The sequence below is a fragment of the Myotis lucifugus genome, unplaced genomic scaffold (genome assembly GCF_000147115.1).
Source record: "Myotis lucifugus unplaced genomic scaffold, Myoluc2.0 scaffold_22, whole genome shotgun sequence".
NCBI classification, from domain to species: Eukaryota; Metazoa; Chordata; class Mammalia; order Chiroptera; family Vespertilionidae; genus Myotis; species Myotis lucifugus.
Window position 1 is genome coordinate 7,205,953 of NW_005871070.1, and position 18,354 is coordinate 7,224,306.

At 40.2% G+C, this 18,354-nt stretch overlaps 1 protein-coding gene across 5 annotated transcripts in view; it reads right to left on the bottom strand.

The window, feature by feature from the left end:
• Positions 1-18,354, bottom strand: part of ARHGAP5 (Rho GTPase activating protein 5) — a 94,222-nt gene that overhangs the window by 56,322 nt on the left and 19,546 nt on the right. The window contains exon 3 of one of the 5 annotated variants that reach the window (XM_023751531.1): positions 612-887. The exons of the other annotated variants lie outside the window; for them this stretch is intronic. Within the exon in view, the coding sequence (XP_023607299.1) occupies positions 873-887 (15 nt within the window). The 3' untranslated portion in view covers positions 612-872. Of the gene's footprint in view, positions 1-611; positions 888-18,354 lie in introns of those variants that run through there. 5 annotated transcript variants of the gene reach the window in all.

Below are 18,354 nucleotides of genomic sequence, written 5' to 3' on the forward strand. Positions count from 1 at the left end.
TATGCTTGGGGGGGGGGAAGGGGTGTGGGAAATGCGGGAAGAGACTGGACAAAAATCATGCACCTATGGATGAGCACAGTGGGTGGGGAGTGAGGGCGGAGGGTGGGGTGGGAACTGGGAGGAGGGGAGTTATGGGGGGGAAAAAGAGGAACAAATGTAATAATCTGAACAATAAAGATTTAATTATTTAAAAAAAAATAAAAGATAGAAGTTATAAAGGTAGAGATGAGGTTGGGGACATTTCAGGATTTAGAAAGAATCTAGCCTATCTATAGTTCATTCACTCTTCTATACATACCATATGCCAACATAAGCTCTCAGAAATTACTAGAAACTGCCATTTTTTTATTGCTTGGTATACACAGTGGAGTAAAAGTAGGTTTATAGTGTTGTGAATACTCAAAACACAGAGTTTATTCTGGTATTATTATTTATTAATTATTGTATTATTTTTCCATACAAACAACTGTAAACCTACTTTTGCCCCACCCTGTGTATCAGGTATTTGGTAATATTTTATGTATAATCTAATCATTACAAGAGATAGCTACTATTTCAACACACCTGGAACTAAAAAGTATGTATAGGAATTAATGAAGGTAGGCAAGGGCCACACTGCAAACAGTTTTAGTGCCTAAGTGAAGAATCTGAATTTTATACAGAGGCTACATACATATATTTTGCAGGGAGAGAGATTAGGCATGTTTATTAACAGTATTGCCAAGAAGCAATATCCACTGTGGCTTGGTAGGTTGGGTGTCATCCTGTGCACTGAAAGGTTGCTGGTTCGATTCCTGGTCAGAGCTCATGCCTGGGTTGTGGGCTCGATCCCCGGTAGGGGGTGTGCAGGAGGCAGCCGGTTCTCTCTCACGTCATGTGTCTCTCTCCTTAAAAATTTAATAAAAAAAAGTTACTGAACCAACAATGCTGGTGAGAATATGGAGAAACAGTATCCATTATACATTGCTGGTGGGAATTTAAAATAGTACACCCACTCTAGAAAAGTTTCTTGTAAAAATAAATATAAAATTACCATACGACCCAGAAACTGCACTCGTGGGGATTTATCCCAGAGAAATGAAAATTTATATTTATATAAAAATCTGTACTTGATTGTTCATAGTAATTTTATTCATAATAGCCCAAAACTAGAAATAATACAGATGTCCTACAACAGGTTAAAAAGCTGTGCTATATACATACATGGAATATTACTCAGCAATAAAAAGAGACAAACTATTGATTTATGCAACAACTTGTCTGAATCTCAAGGGAATTATAATGAATTTTTAAAAAATCAGTCCCAGAAAGCTACATGCTCTATGATCCCATTTATATAACATCCTGGAACTGGCAAAATTATAAAATGATAAAAAGGAAAACCAATCAGTGGTTGGGTTGCTAGGGATGGGTTATGTATGGAGGGGAATTAGAAGGGAAGCTATGGTTATAAAAGGACCACAGGAAAGATATGTTAGTGACAGATACAGAAATCTACATGTGAAAATTGCATAGAATGAAATACAAACACACAAATGAGTATAAGTAAAACTGGGGAAATCTAAATAAGATCTGTGGATCACATTAATATCAACACCCTGGTTGTAATATTACTCCATACTTTTAGAAGATGTTATTTTTGTGGGAAACTGGGCAAAGGATGCATGGGATCTCTGCATTATCTTACAATTGCATGTTAACCTGCAATTATCTCAAATTTAAATGATTTTTTAAGAAAGGTCATTACAATGATCTAAATAAGAAGTTATGGCAATCTCAAGTAAGACTGTGACAAGGAAATGAAAACATATTTTACAGCAGAATAAAGATGAGCGAAGTGGGACACATAGCAATAGCATGTGGCTTTGTACCACAGTAGCTCCTTCTTCAAAATATATTTTACCCAATCATGGTGAGGATAGGGAAGTAAAATCTACCACCTATGAGGAAAAACCTGCCTTTCCTAATGAGCAGGTACAAACATAATTTGTATGAATGACTTCTAGAATCTCACAGGAATTTCCTTAAAGACCACATTCTTATATATAGTATTATTGACACTTTGGATTGTATAATCTTTTGTTGTGGAGCATCACTTATTGCAGGAGGTTTAGCAGCATTGCTTGCCTCTACCCAATAAATACAGTAGCAATTCCCCATCCCAGTTGTAATAGCCAAAATTGTCTCCAGACATTGCCAGATGATCCCTGGAGGGCAAAACTGACCTAGTTGAGAACCATTGTGCTAGGCCAGTGGTCGGCAAACTGCAGCTTGTGAGCCACATGCGGCTCTTTGACCCCTTGAGTGTGGCTCTTCCACAAAATACCGACTTCTGCACATGGGCCACGAAGTTTCAATTGCACTGTACATGCGCGCCCGCACGTGGTATTTTGTGGAAGAGACACACTCAAGGGGCCAAAGAGCTGCACGTGGCTCGTGAGCGCAGTTTGCCGGCCACTGTCTAGACTAATAAAAACAAGGTTGACCAAGAACTCAAGTTTGGGAGATGGCCACAGACATATTTTGGAAAACTCAAAATTTTAACTTTAAAAATAGGTCAATACTGAACTCAAGATTGAGAAACACTACTGTAGTGTACACAAAGACGAATGATAATCATAACTGCCCCCCAAAAGCTTACAATGTAGTAAGAAAAACAAAACATCCTATATAGTAAAAGCCTAACGTGCAAACTGTCCCCTCAGGCAGTTGTTCAACCGCTCACTATGACATGCGCTGACCACCAGGGGGTGGCGCAAAACATGGCAGGCGTTGGTGACGCGGCGCTGGCAGCACAGGAGGCGCTGCGGGCCCCGACGAGAGTGGGACCAGGGCAGGATAGTGGAGCAGGTGAGTGGGTGGCACCAGACCAAGGCGGGTGCGAAAGGGGGCCCGATTGCCCCGCATATGGTGACCAGCAGCAGCGGCGGGGGGCTGGGGGGGGCGCACCACCCAGTTCCCAGGCGCTAAGGGAGCCAGGCAGGGGGCCCAGCCCTGATTGATCTCCCCACAGGCAGGATAGTGGAGCAGGTGAAGTGGCAGCGCCAGGCCAAGGTGGGGTGCCAGGTGGGGCTGCGGGGCTGTGAGGCTGGGGGCTTGAGCTGGGGCCCGACCCCCGCAGGCCACCCCAAGGGACCCCACCCGTACACGAATTCATGCACCGGGCCTCTAGTTAAAGTATAAAATGATAAAACTACAATAAAGCAATCACTTTAGGTGGGAGGAATAAGTATTACACTACAGCATAACACGTTAGTATAAGAAAGAGGTCTTTAGTGGGAACCAGGGCTCCATAAAGGTTTACTTAAACTCCCCCCACCTTTTTAATCCTCACCAGAGGATATTTTTTCCATTGATTTCTAGAGAGGGTGAAAGAGAGGGAGGAGGGGGGGAAGAGAGAAATATATGTGAGAGAGAGACATTGATTGGTGGCTTCCTGCCCTTACTGGGGCTGGGGAACTTGCAACCACGGTACATACCATTGACTGGGAATTGAACCTGGAGCCCTTTGGTCCACAGGACAACACTGTAAACACTGAACAAATAGGCCAGGCTAGCTAATCCCTTTTTAAAAAGTCTATAAAAGCTGTAGGTGCTAGATGGAAATCCAAACACACTTTGAAAATCAGGGTTGTTGTGAAGGCTCTTTCATACCCTTTAAGGCAAGCATGTCAAACTTGCGGCCCAGCCAATATAACGCATGTAAGAAACGTGCTAATAAAAATTTTGTAACTAAATTTTTACAATATCCTATTATACATAACTAGAGGACAGGTGCAGGGCACCAGTGGGGTCCCTTGGCCTGGCCTGCGCCCTCTTGTAATCTGGGACTTCTCAGGGGATGTTGGAGAGCCCGTTTCCGTGCACTGGTCTGGTTTCGAGCCGATCCCCGCAGGCCAGGCTGAGGGAACCCACCGTGCACCAGGCCACTAGTATGCATATAAGATCTTTGGTTAATCTCCCGCCCTTCCCCCTCCCCCCTGAGATTCATCCATCTGTTCTAGGATTCCATGCCTGTGGTTTCTGCTCCTGCGTTGAGCGTCTGCCCCCCTGGTGGTCAGTGCGCATCATAGCTACCGGACGGTCAAAAGGTTGCCTGGTCGCTTAGGCTTTTATATATATGTAGATTATTAATAACTACAACGTTCGTTAATGACTGATTACTATAACCGTGTTGCATTCATTTCCCTTATGTGCCTTACGCACAGGCTCAACATTTCTGTCCACTAATACTAGCAGCAAATATTTTAGAAGCCCATTGCTACATCATTAGTCTTGAACTGACTTGTTTGGTGTGCGCAACAGGAAATATTTCGCTTTCAGAGAACAAGAAAAATAGGTTTATTTGAGTTATGATTATTAATTTGTGCAGTTATTCAGTGTCTGGTAAGTTAATGTTCAAGAAAAAATATTTTTTATTAAAACGTTCTGTTAACGATTACTCATTTATTTCAGCCTTTTGTATTCAGCATGTCTCTATCAAAATAAACCTACGTTTCTATGAAAATTGAAGCTTTTGTTTTTATGGCCCTCATAAACTTAAACCTTGTTTATTTGGTCTATGTTAGCCTTAGAGTTTAAAATGCTTGCTTTAAGCTAACACTAGGTGAAAAAGTGAAGAGAAAATAACTGTGGGTAAATAAATGTGGTCTGGATTCTTGTATATACTAACACACAAACTAGTTCTAGCATTAACTCATCTCTAAGACAGCATGTTCCTATTAAGCATTTCAACACATATCATCTAACTGGTAGGTATTTTATTACTGCCATTAACAACTCTACAAACAAAAAATGCACCTGGAATCACCTAGCAAAACACCTAGCTATTCAAGTGAATAATGGGTGGAATTCTTCCCAACTTTCCTAAATATATATTTTAAAAGTATATTCAAATTAAAGTAAGTTTTATGTTATACCCAGCATTTCATTCTTAAAAACTATTGTTTCTCCCTTTGCTTCCCAACTTATCTTTTAGGTACTTTCTGTTACTCTAATGGCTGCCAATCAGAGCATCGGTGAAGAATGAAGAAAAATTTCAGTGTGTCTTCCTTCTCCCTAACATCAACAGAGGTTCTCCTTATGTTGGAGTCCACAGCTTTAGCAAATATATGAAACCCTTAAAATGCCAATAAAATTTTGTGCACGTGCATTTTTCCAGGGAAAATACCAACCTGTGCTGAGATTTTTAAAGGCTAAGAACAATTTCAAAAAAGATCAAAACAAACACTCTATACGAAGTATGCAAAGTATACTTTCTATTGAACAAAGTTAGATAAATCACAAGACCACTTTGGTCATACCCTTTTGTTTTGCTTTAAGAATTGGAAATATGCCCTCTCTGGTTTAGTTCAGTGGATAGAGCCGTGGCCTGCAGACTGAAGGGTTCCCATGTTCGATTCCGATCAAGAGCACAGGTTACGGGCTCGACCCCCAGAAGGGGGCGTGCAGGAGGCAGCCAATCAATGATTCTCTCTCATCACTGATGTTTCTATCTCTCTCTCCGTCTCCCTTCCTCTCTGAAATCAAAAAAAATTTATTTAAAAAAAATAATTGGAAATATTAAAAATTACTGCTTTAAAAAGCAGTTCTCCTTCTACTGGAGTTTCTCTTTATACATTCATAGATTAAGCCCTATTTACTTGAGGACTCTTTCACAATATTAGTTGAAATGAAAAGAAAACATTACAGAGCTAGAAATCATAAAGCTAACTATAAAACTAATTTTAATTATTACAAAATTATAAAAATAAATCTTCTTGGATTGAGTGGGAAAATATGTACTATACCAAATATTGTAGCACATAAAATTGACAACCCTATACACTTTCCTATAAGTCTTGCAATAAAAATTGTCCATTGATATAAAATTATAATTACTAAAATTCTGCAGCACACCAAAAAATATATTCTTTGCTGATCTGACAAAGAAAAGCCATTAATTTTTATTTATTCACATCAGATAGCTATTGTTTGTTGGCTGTTGTCACTTTTTTGACAATCTAAGGCAAGCAAGTCAAACTCAAAGGCTAACACAGGCCAAATAAACAAGGTTTAAGTTTACATGGGTTGCAAAAAAAACAAAAGCTTCAATTTTCATAGAAAAAATTATTTTATTTTGATAGAGACATGCTGAATACAAAAGGCTGAAATAAATGAGTAATCGTTAACATAAAACAATAGAATGTTTTAATAAAAATTAATATTTTTCTGAAACACTAACTTACCAGACACCGAGTAACTGCACAAATTAATAAAAGTAATGCAAAGAAACCTATTGTTCTTGTTCTCCGAAAGCGAAGTATTTCCTGTTACGTACATCAAACAAGTCAGTCCAAGACTAATGACATGGCAATCAGCTGCTAAAATATTCACTGATGGTGTGCCTGCACTTAAGGCGCATAAGGGAAATGAATGCAATACGATTATAGTAATCAGTCATTAGTGAACGTTGTAGTTCGCTATTAATAATTATGTCTAACAGAATATTGTAAAAATTAAGTTACAAAATTTTTATTAAAACGCTTTTTACATACCGTTATATTGCCTGGGCCACAAAAATATTTGTTGTGAGCCACATGTGGCCCATGGGCCGTGAGTTTGACATGCTTGACCTAAGGGAGGAGGTCAGTGCCCCTAACTAACTAGTCAGGCACTGCATGTTTTAAAAATTCTTGTGGCACACCAGTTGAAAATTGCTGCTCTATGTTATAGGAGTATATGCCTCCTTGATATGTGAAAATATTCTAAGAATTATAATTAATATACTGTAGAAATAAGAGTAATTTCAATAATTTGTGCCATGCCCGTTTTTGCCAAACATTCAATGCTATGAAAGCTAAGAAAAAAATTAAGTTTGAATAGAAAGTCACACTTAAAAAATTTACATTTGCTTTTAAATTAGTAAAAACAAGCATACCACTGACAATCATTTATATTAAGTCTCAATGGAACACATGAATCAGAAATGTACTTAAAAACTGACCAACTACTTACATTTCAATCTGAATTTGAAAAATAATAAATCATGGTCAAACTGACAGCACAGAAGACATAGCAAATAGCAAAATATGGGCAGAAATACTCACATTATATATCCATACTTATATAATACTATAAATTGATGTATCCAGCACTAGAAATGCTACTGAAGAAATCAACTTTAAATTGATGAGAAATTTTGGAAACAACACAGAACTATTCCAATCAGAGGTAGACCAGTTTAGCCAATTAGCCAGTAAAAAAGCAATGGAAATGGTTACTTTAAAAAACCTCACTAAATGCTTTCCAAATGAGATGAGAGATGTGAAAGAACTAGAAGTTTAGCTAACTTTAATAAAAATATAAAAAAATGTTTAATTTTCAGTAAAATCAATTTTACTAGACTGAATTTCTTGAGAGCAGAATGCATAAATAACTAAGTCATCCCTGTAGTCTTAGCTTCAGACAGTGATTCGATATAGTGGGCATTCAGTAAGATGTTTGACGAATTGAGTTTCCTTTAATCAAAATAAATTCTAATTACTAAAACAAATACATAAACCACTCTTATTACAACTACAAACACAAAACCATATACTGACTTCAACTGATCACAATACAATATACTGTGCTAGGCTGTGGATATCAATTATGAACAAGATATATATACCTTGCTTGTAGTAGACATTGCGATTTTCATCCTTTAGAAAATTAATCCCAATTTTGGGGAAAGTCAAGTTCACACAGAGCCCTAGGAATAAATGCTTGGGCCTATAGTCAATAGCGTAATTCTATTCCTCTGGTCAGAATTTACTGGTTAGGAATGGATGGATACAGGACCCAACTCAAGGCAAAAGATGCTAGTTGAGGGGTCTGGGAAAGCAGCTTTCTCATTCCTCTGAACATACTTCCTTTACAAAAGTAACCCTCACTCTCCCATAACCCCTGAAGGAAATGTCTGCAGGTAGTAATGGATTATAATGGAAACCCTATATCAACTGCCAAAAAAATCTAACCAAGGTATTCCCCCAAAATAAGTAAAAAAAGAAAATCTGGTATCAATTCACTATTTACTAACATTAAGTAAATTAATATCTGTGACTCAATATATACATGTTTCCTGGAGGCAAAGACTAGCGGTAGTTAACATATAAATGCAAGAAGTCCTTAGAAGGCTAATGGACTTTGATATTCAGCAGGGCTGAAAATCAGCAGTGTATTACTCTGCTGCTGGCTGAATGGCTGAAGGCAATCCCCTAACCCAGTGGTCGGCATACTGCGGCTCGCGAGCCACATGCGGCTCTTTGGCCCCTAGTGTGCGGCTCTTCCACAAAATACCACGTGCGGGCATGCATGTAACAGTGCGATTGAAACTTTGTGGCCCATGCGCAGAAGTCGGTATTTTGTGGAAGAGCCACACCCAAGGGGCCAAAGAGCAGCATGTGGCTCGTGAGCCGCAGTTTGCCGACCACTGCCCAACCTGATAATCCTTTATTGTTTACCAAACCTTACCATTGATATGTCTGTTTGCTTTGCTAAAGGGAAAATGTGTATTCTAGTAAATAAAAAGCTAATGGGTCCATTTGGGGAATCTCTCCTCTAGAGAGTAAGGTCTCCACCTGGCTCCCCCCATGCCTTCTAAATTTGTATTTCTTGTCTAGTATATCCATTTGTGCGTCAGCCCCTTCTATAGACCTTGAACCCTAGCCATGCCAGTAGCAGCTTCACACATGTTGATATCTATCCAGTTTTTTAAAAGAAAACATACCTATTTTGGTGTTCTTCACCAAACATTCTCCAAACCCTATTACAATGGCTAAAGCAGCAGAATCTAAGACACTATCCAATAGTGGGGTTTAGTGAGAAGGGAACAGTAAGCTCTAGCCCAGGGGTCCTCAAACTTTTTAAACAGGGGGCCAGTTCACTGTCCCTCAGACCGTTGGAGGGCCGGACTATAGTTTAAAAAAAAACTATGAACAAATTCCTATGCACACTGCACATATCTTATTTTGAAGTAAAAAAACAAAACGGGAACAAATACAATATTTGTATTTGCATGTGGCCTGCGGGCCGTAGTTTGAGGACCCCTGCTCTAGCCGGTGTGGCTCAGTTGGGCGTCATCCAAGGCACTGAACGAAGGGTTGTGGGTTTGATTACTAGTCAGGGCACATGACCAGGTTGTGGGCTCAATCCCTGTTAGGGTGTGTGTGCAGGAGACAGATGATGGATGTTTCACTCTCACATCAATGTTTCTCTCTCTCTCTCTTTCTCTCTCTCTCTCTCTCTCTCTCTCTCTCTCTCTCTCTCTCTCCCCCCCCCTCTCCTCTTTCCTCACTCTCTAAGAAGATGAATAAAAACAAACAAAAAACAGCTCTTAAAACAAAAAAGCCCAAATGGGATGGCTCAGTGGTTGAGTGTCGACCTATGAACCAGGAGCTCATGGTTTGATTCTGAGTGAGGGCATATGCCTGGATTACGGGCTAGATTTAGAATCCTAGTGGGGGGTGTGCAGGAGGCAGCCCATCTATGATTTTCTCTCATCACCAATGTTTCTATCTGTCTTTCCCTCTCCCTTCCTCTCTGAAATCAATACAAATATATTTTTTAAAGAAATGTCTTAGAGGGCTTCTTCCCATAACTAAAACTAAACTCATTTGGGGGTATAGAATCAAAGATAATCAAGCATAAAGCTGACAACTAAGCTCAGTTTAAAAGAAATAGATCTCTGAGCCTTCCTTAGATGTCACTAATGCCCAAAAGTTATGATTTCCTACATCTGAGAAAAGATTCCTAGACTATGGCTCCTGTCTTAGAATCTAAGAATGAAGGTAAACATAAAGAACTTTTTTCTTAGAGGAGAAAAAAAAATGCTAAGAAACTAACAAGTACATAAACTCAGGATCAGAAATCATACATAGGATTATTCAATTTAAAAACAAGTCCGGAAACTAATCCAGCAAATAGGACATAGGGCTGTTCTGAAATACAGACAGAGTATACTGGAATATTTCAGGCCTGATGCACACCATAATAGTATTTATTGAGCACTGCTGTATGCCAGGCACTTGAAACACATAGTTCCAATTTCTAGCACAATTCCAAGAGAAGTATTACACAGATGCTCCTCAACTTATGATGTCCAAATAAGCCTATCATGAGTTGAAAATATCATGCAATAATCTACTGAACATCATAGTTTAGCCCAGCCTACCTTAAACATGCTCAGAACACAGTATCTACAAAATGCTGGCAGTATAATACACTGCAGAGTATCAACCTTATGATGGCATGCCTGAATGGAGTAGTGGCTCACTGCCCCTGCCCAGCATCATAAGAGAATACTGTACTGCTTATTGCTATCCTGGGAAATGATCAAAATTCAAAGTATGGTTTCCACTGAATGTGTACGGCTTCATAAAGTAAAAAAAAAAAAAAAATCACAAGTTGAACCATTATAAGTCTGGGACAATCTGTTATTCCTATTTTACAGGTGAAGGAACCAGCTAAGAAAGGGTAACTGGTTTATTCTTAGTTATTCTCTACCTATCTTTCTTAAGAATCATCTCTCCTATCTGGCCATTCAACATTGGCAGTTCCTCAAGGCTCTGATAGGCACTGCTTTGTATTTACTCCCTAGGGTCATTTTACCTATTGCCACCACTACTTCACTGTCTCCTAAATATGTATCTCTAACTCAGACCTCTCCTCTGAGAACTCATAATTGCCCAATTGACATCTCTACTTAAACTCTAAAACCAAAATTACAATTTCCACACCCCAACTCCAAACCAGGTAAATTTCCAACGTTCTACATGAAGAACAGCATCAACTGATGAAGCTGCACAAGCTAGAAATCAATGAGCTATATTTCCTATTTTGTTCATCATCATCAGCCTTCCCCCACATATACAAAACATCACCAAATCTTACGGATTTTAAGTATCTCAAATCAATTCTATTCATTGCCACCATTCTCCCTCCCCATTCCAACTACTCAAAGTTTTTATCACGGTTCATTTAGAGTATTATAATATGCCAACTGGTTTTCCATCTTACTCAACCCATTCTCCACACTAAAACCATGTGATCTCAAATCCACTCACTGTCTAATTTCAAATTACTCTTAGGCTAAATAACAAAAATTCCTAACACTACTTAAAAGGTCCCAGTCTAGTCCCCACTCCTTCAAGTCTTTCCTTGTTCTATTCTCTCCCATAGATCATGGGTCAGCAAAACTATGGCCTGGGGGCTCAATCCAGCCTGCTGCCTGTATTTGAAAATAGCCATAATTCACCCATTTACATATTTTCTATGGCACATTTATACTGCAACAGCAGATTTTACTAGTTATAAAGGCTGTATTACCCTCAAAGCCTAAAATATTTATTATTTGGCTCTTTACAGAAAGTATGCCAACACTGCCTTGGATCAATGACCAGCTGCAGTGACCTCCTTTAAGAACATGTATCATGTTCCCTCTCACCACAAAAACATTCTATTCATTCAGCATTATATATTCTTCCAGCCACCCAACTAGTCCCCTATCAGATCTAACTTAAAATGACACTTCTCAGGAAAGCCTTTTCTCATCCCCTAGACCAGCACATCTCAATTCATACCAGCCACATTTCAAGTGTTCAATGGCCTCATGTGGCTACCATGTGGAAGGATAGCTTCAAGTCAGAGGTCTGTAGTTTGGCAGCTCTCTATTCTATTTTTTTGGTCAGTGCCTATCCCAGTGCCAATACCACATTCTCTTAAATACTAAATTTTATATCTGATAGAATAAGCATACACACTTCATTACCATACCATCTCTGCCTTTCTTATTCATAAGTCTCCTGGCTATTCTAGGTTCTTTGCTCTTCCATATATGGATTACAATCAGTGAGTGAAATTTCTTGAAAACCCTTGATACTTTAAACCAGCGGTTGCCAATCGGTATGTCTTCTTTAATGTCTTTCAATGAAGTTTTATACTTTTCTTTTTTTATTTTATTTTTTCTTGTTTTTTTTTTGTTTGTTTTTTTTAAGTTTTATACTTTTCCACAGAGGAACATGATGTTGTAATTACTCCCAGGCACTTGGTAATTTGCCTTGCTTTTGTAAATGGTATCAAGTTGCTTATTGCTGATGCATAGCAATATAACCAACTTTTGATTACTGGTCTTATATGGAGATATTTTGTTAACTCTTTTTATAATATATAATATATGTTTTTATTGATTTCAGAGAGAGTAAGGGAGAGGGAGAGAAATGGGAACATCAAGGAGAGAGAAACATCTATCAGCTGCCTTCTACTGGGGATTGAGCCAGCAACCTGGGCAAGTGCCCTCACCAGGAATCGAACTAGTGACCTCTTGGTGCATGGAATGATGCTCAACTAACTTAGGCACATCAGCCGGGCTATTTTGTTAACTCTTTTACCAATACTAATAATTTATCTGTAGATCCTTTATGGCTTTTACACAAACAATCCTATCAGCCAATATGACCATTTTTGTTTCCTCCATCCGATACTCATGCTTTTAACTTTTTTTTTCTTACTGCTTTGACTAAGATCTAGATATAATACTGAACAGAAGTGGTGACAGTGTATTTTGTATTGTTCCTGATTGAAAGGGGAATCCATTTCCTCATTTAGGATGATGTTTATTGTGGATTTCACTTGTTTGTGAATTTGTAGATACCTTATTTGAAGTTAAGATTAAGTTCTCATCTGTTCATAACAGCTTTCACGTGAATTTAAATTTTGTCAAGTGCCTTTTAAATACTGTTGGATGTTTTTGCTATTATATGTTCAAAATCCCTTATCTAAAACCCTTGGGTCAAGATATGTTTTAGAATTCAGAAATTTCTAGTTGTTAGCCAGCATGTACAGTACAAAAAATATCTTATATAACAACCTCAGCAAATTGAGGGTCAGTACCCTACTCAAATACATGAATAGTTCTGCAGTGAACTGTATGGATATTCAATCTAAACAAGATAAACAATGATTTTAAGTAGTCTCACATTAGTTCGAATCAGGTTTTGCCAAAAAGAACAGGTCAAATCAGGTTGTGCTGCCAATTTCTGAAAAAACTTTTGATTTTCAGGTTACTGGACATCAAAATTGCAGCTAATAGTCTATGGACCCGTAAATTATGATTATTGCATGTATACTCATAATTAAAATGGAACTATCATTTTCCTTTCTAATACCATCCTTGTCTGTTCTAGAAGGATAGATGACTTCAGAGAATAAATTAAGGAATGTATTTTCTGCATTCTATTTTCTAAAACAGTTTGTAGAACACTGAAATGATTTGTTCCTTGAAAATTCTCCTGTAAAAATATCTGGGCCTGGTATTCTTATGACAAAATGTAACTAATGCTTCACAATTTATTTAATAGTTACAGGATTATTCAAAGCTTTCTAATCAAGGTAAATTATATTTTTCTACAAGTTTATGTTTTTTAAACTTTCAAATTTGTTGACATAAAATTGTTGATAGTATTATCTTTTTAATCTGATCTATCTGTAATTATGTTCCCCTTTTCATTCTCAATGTTTATGTATGCCTTTTCTTTTCTTTTTCTGATCAGTCTTGCCAGACATTTGTCTGTTTTTTCTAGTCTTCTTAAAGAATCAACTTCTAGCTTTGCTGATTTCTCATTTGGTCTCTGTATCCTATCACTTTAAAACTGAATGCGTAAACCAGCCTTTGACAATCTCTTCCCACCTTGCAACCTGAAGTCCAACACAACTTCCCTTACTGTTCAGGACCTGTTTAACTATACTGCTTTTGGATTTAATCTAGCTCTCGAGTTTAGCAGACTCATAAATGCAATGCTATTTCACAATACCCTGCCTTAGGATGGTGTCCTATCATATCTCACCTTGCTTAGTCATAATTTTATGCCCTGTACAAGTGATTTTTCCCATCTAAAATATATTTTCTCCTTCTTAAAAGGCAATTGACACACTTCCTGAAATTTTATGAAACTAACTCCAATTTTGTGAAACTAACCACTCTGTTTTCTCACCCTGTATTCCATTAATACTCATATTTCAACAATACTACCACCAAATCGTATACATACTTTTTTACTTAACATATTTACCATGGTCCAAATACACTAAATCAATATGAACTTACTTCTCATAACAGCTCTAAGAAGTAGGATTGTCTTGGTTTTTCTAGATGAAAGTACAAAAAAGTTACAAACTTGCACAACTAGTAAGTTCCCAAAATCTGGCTCTAGAACATGTGCTCTTAACTATTATATTATGCTTCCTTAAATTGCTCTAGTAGTACTTCCTAACCCTGTCCCAACCACAGGGTATTGTCTCTCAAACTAACATTTAAGCTCTTTTAACTTTTTATACCCATCAACAGCTTTTTTACAGATTTAAGCATGTTTTTAGTGAATGCTTATTGAACTGAAACATAAAACATCTTTAATTACTCAAGTCCAACTTATACTATAAAAATAATTTTTAGGCAAACTAAGCTGCACTAAAGTGTTCTAGCCTTTCTGTAATGCTTTAAAATATATATCATGAATAACTGTTACCCATAGAGAGATATAAGGCATTTCACTGTGCATATATAAATACAAAGCCCTAAAATATAACCATGGCACAAAAATGTATCTATGAAGTTGCTTTGTAATATACTGGTATGTTTATCTTTTTAAGACCATAGGTCCAGAAAACATTAAAGTGACACGAGATTTTTAAAATACCTATAGATCTAAAAGCTCCTAAAATATAATTTCTCCAATTTTTCTTAGGAGTTCCAATATCATAAGACATGAATCTAAAAATTAAAACAATCCTATATAATAAAAGGCTAATGTGCAAATAGACTGAACAGTGAAACAACTGGAACAACCAAACAACCGGTTGCTATGACGTGTGTTGACCATGAGGGGGTGTGCGTGGAACATGGCAGGCGTCGGCCGTGGCAGGATGGTGGAGCAGGTGAGCAGGGGCACCAGATAAGGCGGGGCGCCAGTCATTGTCATCAGGGCGAGCCTCTGGTGGATACTGAAAATTCTTTGCTCCCGCACGCCGCGGTCCTGCCCGGTGCTCACACATGCTGCTGGCGCTGGCCCCACTCGCACCCACTGCCAGCGCTGGCCCTGCTAGCACCCGCTGCTGGCGCCGGTCCCAACTGCTCCGCGCCGTCAGCAGGTGTGAGTGGGACTGGTGCTGTCAGCACGTGGGAGCAGCAGCGGTGGGAGCGGGGCTGCTGGCAGACAGGAAACTGGGGGGCATAGAGGATGGGCTGAGACCCACCCCTGTGCCTACCACAGCCTCGCAGCCCACAGTTCCTTTCAAGGTGCATGAATTCGTGCACTAGGCCCCTAGAGTTATTATAAAAGTGTAAGGAGTCCTAGCCTGTTTGGCTCAGTGGATAGAGCATCGGCCTGTGGACTAAAGGGTCCTGGGTTCAATTCTGGTCAAGGACACATATCTTGGTTACCGGCTCCTCCCTGGCCCAGGCCCCGGTCAGGGCTCATGCAGGAGGCAATCAATCAATGTGTTTCTCTCACATTGATGTTTCTCTGTCTTTCCCTCTCTCTCCCCCTCTCCCTAAAAGTCAATGGAAAAATAATTTTGGGTGAGGATTAACATAAAATAAAAAATAAAAGTGCAAGGAAATTCTGTAACAGCTCTAAAAGTTAAGAGAGCCAAGATTACTGTGAGTAAAATAAACAGAAAACAGATTATAAGTAGAACTCAAAGCTAACTCATCATTTCAATACAAGTAAGGAAAAACACTGGCTGATACCGAATGAAAAGGGATATATTATATAAAGCACTGAATCAAATATATGAACCATTTGCAAGTGTGGAGAAAGAGAATCTAGGTCTGATATTAATTCCCATTTGTATCTGTGGCTAGGAATAAAAATTAAAGACAAATTACTACAATAAGTGAACTTAAGGTGCCAATGACTAAAAACAGCACCATTATTAGATGTACTTCTAAAAAAGAAAACACCAAAACAACCTTGCGTTACTTAAATTATGACATGCCATCAATTGTTAGACACATGCAGATTTAACAAATTTTAAAAGTTAAAAAAAGAAAAGTATTTTGGAATCAATAAAATATCCTATCTAATAAAAGAGAAACATGGTAATTAGCCGTACATCCGCTACCCTTCCCATTGGCTAATCAGGGCGATATGCAAATTAACTGCCAGCCAAAGATGGCGGCCGGCAGCCATGCACTGAAGCGAACAGGGAGGCTTGCTTGCTCCAGTGACGGCAGACTCCAACGTTCCCCGCCTGACTTGCCGGCCTCTCAGCTGCAACTCTAAGCAACTATGTTGCAAATATAGAAGCTAAACAAAACCCCAGAAACCAGCTTTAGTCAGCCAGGCTTCAGCCAGCCGGACCACAACATTGTATCAAATACAGAAAGTAAATAATAATATCAACAAAGGCCAGAAACCTGCTTTCAGCAGCCGAGGCCTCAGAGCTAAAGCTGGCCCACAATAAAAAAAAAAAAAAAAGAAAGAAAGAAAAAAAGGAGCGGTTGGGAGCTTCAGTCACCCGCCAGCCTGAAAATGGCCCTCAGCCCCTCAGCCAGACTGGCCAGGCACCCCAGTGGGGACCCCCACCCTGATCCAGGACACCCTTCAGGGTAAACCAGCCGGCCCCCACCCGTGCACCAGGCCTCTATTCTATATAGTAAAAGGGTAATATGCCTCCCAGCACCGGGATCAGCGGAGCCGCGAGGCCTCCCGGCACCGGGATCAGCGTGACAGGGGGCAGCGCCCAAAACTCCTGATCAGCCCTGCTCTGTGCGTGATAAGGGGGAGCTCCCCAACCCCCTAATCGCCCTGCGGCTGTGTGTGTGACAGGGTGCAGTGCCCTAACCCCCTGATCGGCCCTGCTCTGTGTGTGACAGGGTGGGGCCCCAACCCCTTGATCGGCCCTGCTCTGTGGGTGATAGAGGGCGGCGCCCCAACCGCCCCCCCCCAACGGGCCCTGCTCTGTGTATGACGGGGTAGAGCCATAACCTCCCCATCGGCCCTGCCCTGAGTGTGACAGTGGCGGCACCCCAACCCCCTGATCCACTCTGCTCTTGTGTGACAGGGGGCGGTGCCGCAACTCCCCTATCAGCCTTACTCTGTGAGTGATGGGGGGGAGCTCCTCAACCCCCTGATCGGCCCTGCTCTGTAAGTGACAGGGGGGAGCTCCTCAACCCCCTGATCGGCCCTGCTCTGTGTGTGACAGGGTACAGAGCCCCAACCCCCTGATCCGCCCTGCTCTGTGTGTGACAGGGTACGGAGCCCCAACACCCCGATGGGCCCTGCTCTGTGTGTGACAGGGTACGGAGCCCCAACCCCCCTGATCGGCCCTGCTCTGTGTGTGACAGGGTAGGGAGCCCCAACCCCCTGATGGGCCCTGCTCTGTGCGTGACAGGGTAGGGAGCCCCAACCCCCTGATGGGCCCTGCTCTGTGCATGACAGGGGGTGGCACCGCAACCTCCCCATCGACCCTGCCTTGAGTGTGACAGGGGGCGGTGCCCCAACCCCCCAATCGGCCCTACCCTGAGCGTGACTAGGGGTGGCATCGCAACCTCCCGATCCGCCCTGCTCTGTGCATGACAGGGGGCGGCGCCCCAACTCCCCCATCGGCCCTGCTCTGAGCCCAACCAGGGGCTGCACCTAGGGATTGGGCCTGCCCTCTGCCACCCGGGAGCAGGCCTAAGCCAGCAGGTCATTATCTCCCGAGGGGTCCCAGCCTGCGAGAGGGCACAGGACGGGCTGAGGGCCCCCCCCCCCCCCGAGTGCACAAATTTTTGTGCACCGGACCTCTAGTAGTTAAATAATTAGGTAGGGCAAATCAGATGTGAAGAGATTTAATTCAATTCAAGGAACATTATCATTAATAAACTAACTGAAATTAGGGACCATGCTAAAATTTCAGAGTATTTGGCACATTCCTTTCCCTCACAATACTCAGAGTTAAGAAATTAACACTGAAAGAGCTATAGTAATAATATCAAGCCACTGAAATATTCAAGCCTTTTGTACATTTATCCCAAAGAAATAATCCAAAAGCAAATTATCTAGCCACTGCAATAAAAGACAGCAAAACTTAAAACTTGGAAGCCTACTTATTTAGCTTTGGTACAATTTTCTAAATAGAAAACTATATAATAGCAAAAAGTATAATTTGAAAGACCAAGGAGCAATATGGAAAAATATGACTAAGTAAAAAAAAATGTGTGTACACTGATTCCAGCTAAATAGAAATTAGTTACACTGGAAAGAAGATAAAAAAACATAGGTTGTAGGTTAAATAATATAGTACTTTCCCCCCTCCTCAGTTTCAATTACCTTCATAAATCTTGGTCCAGAAATA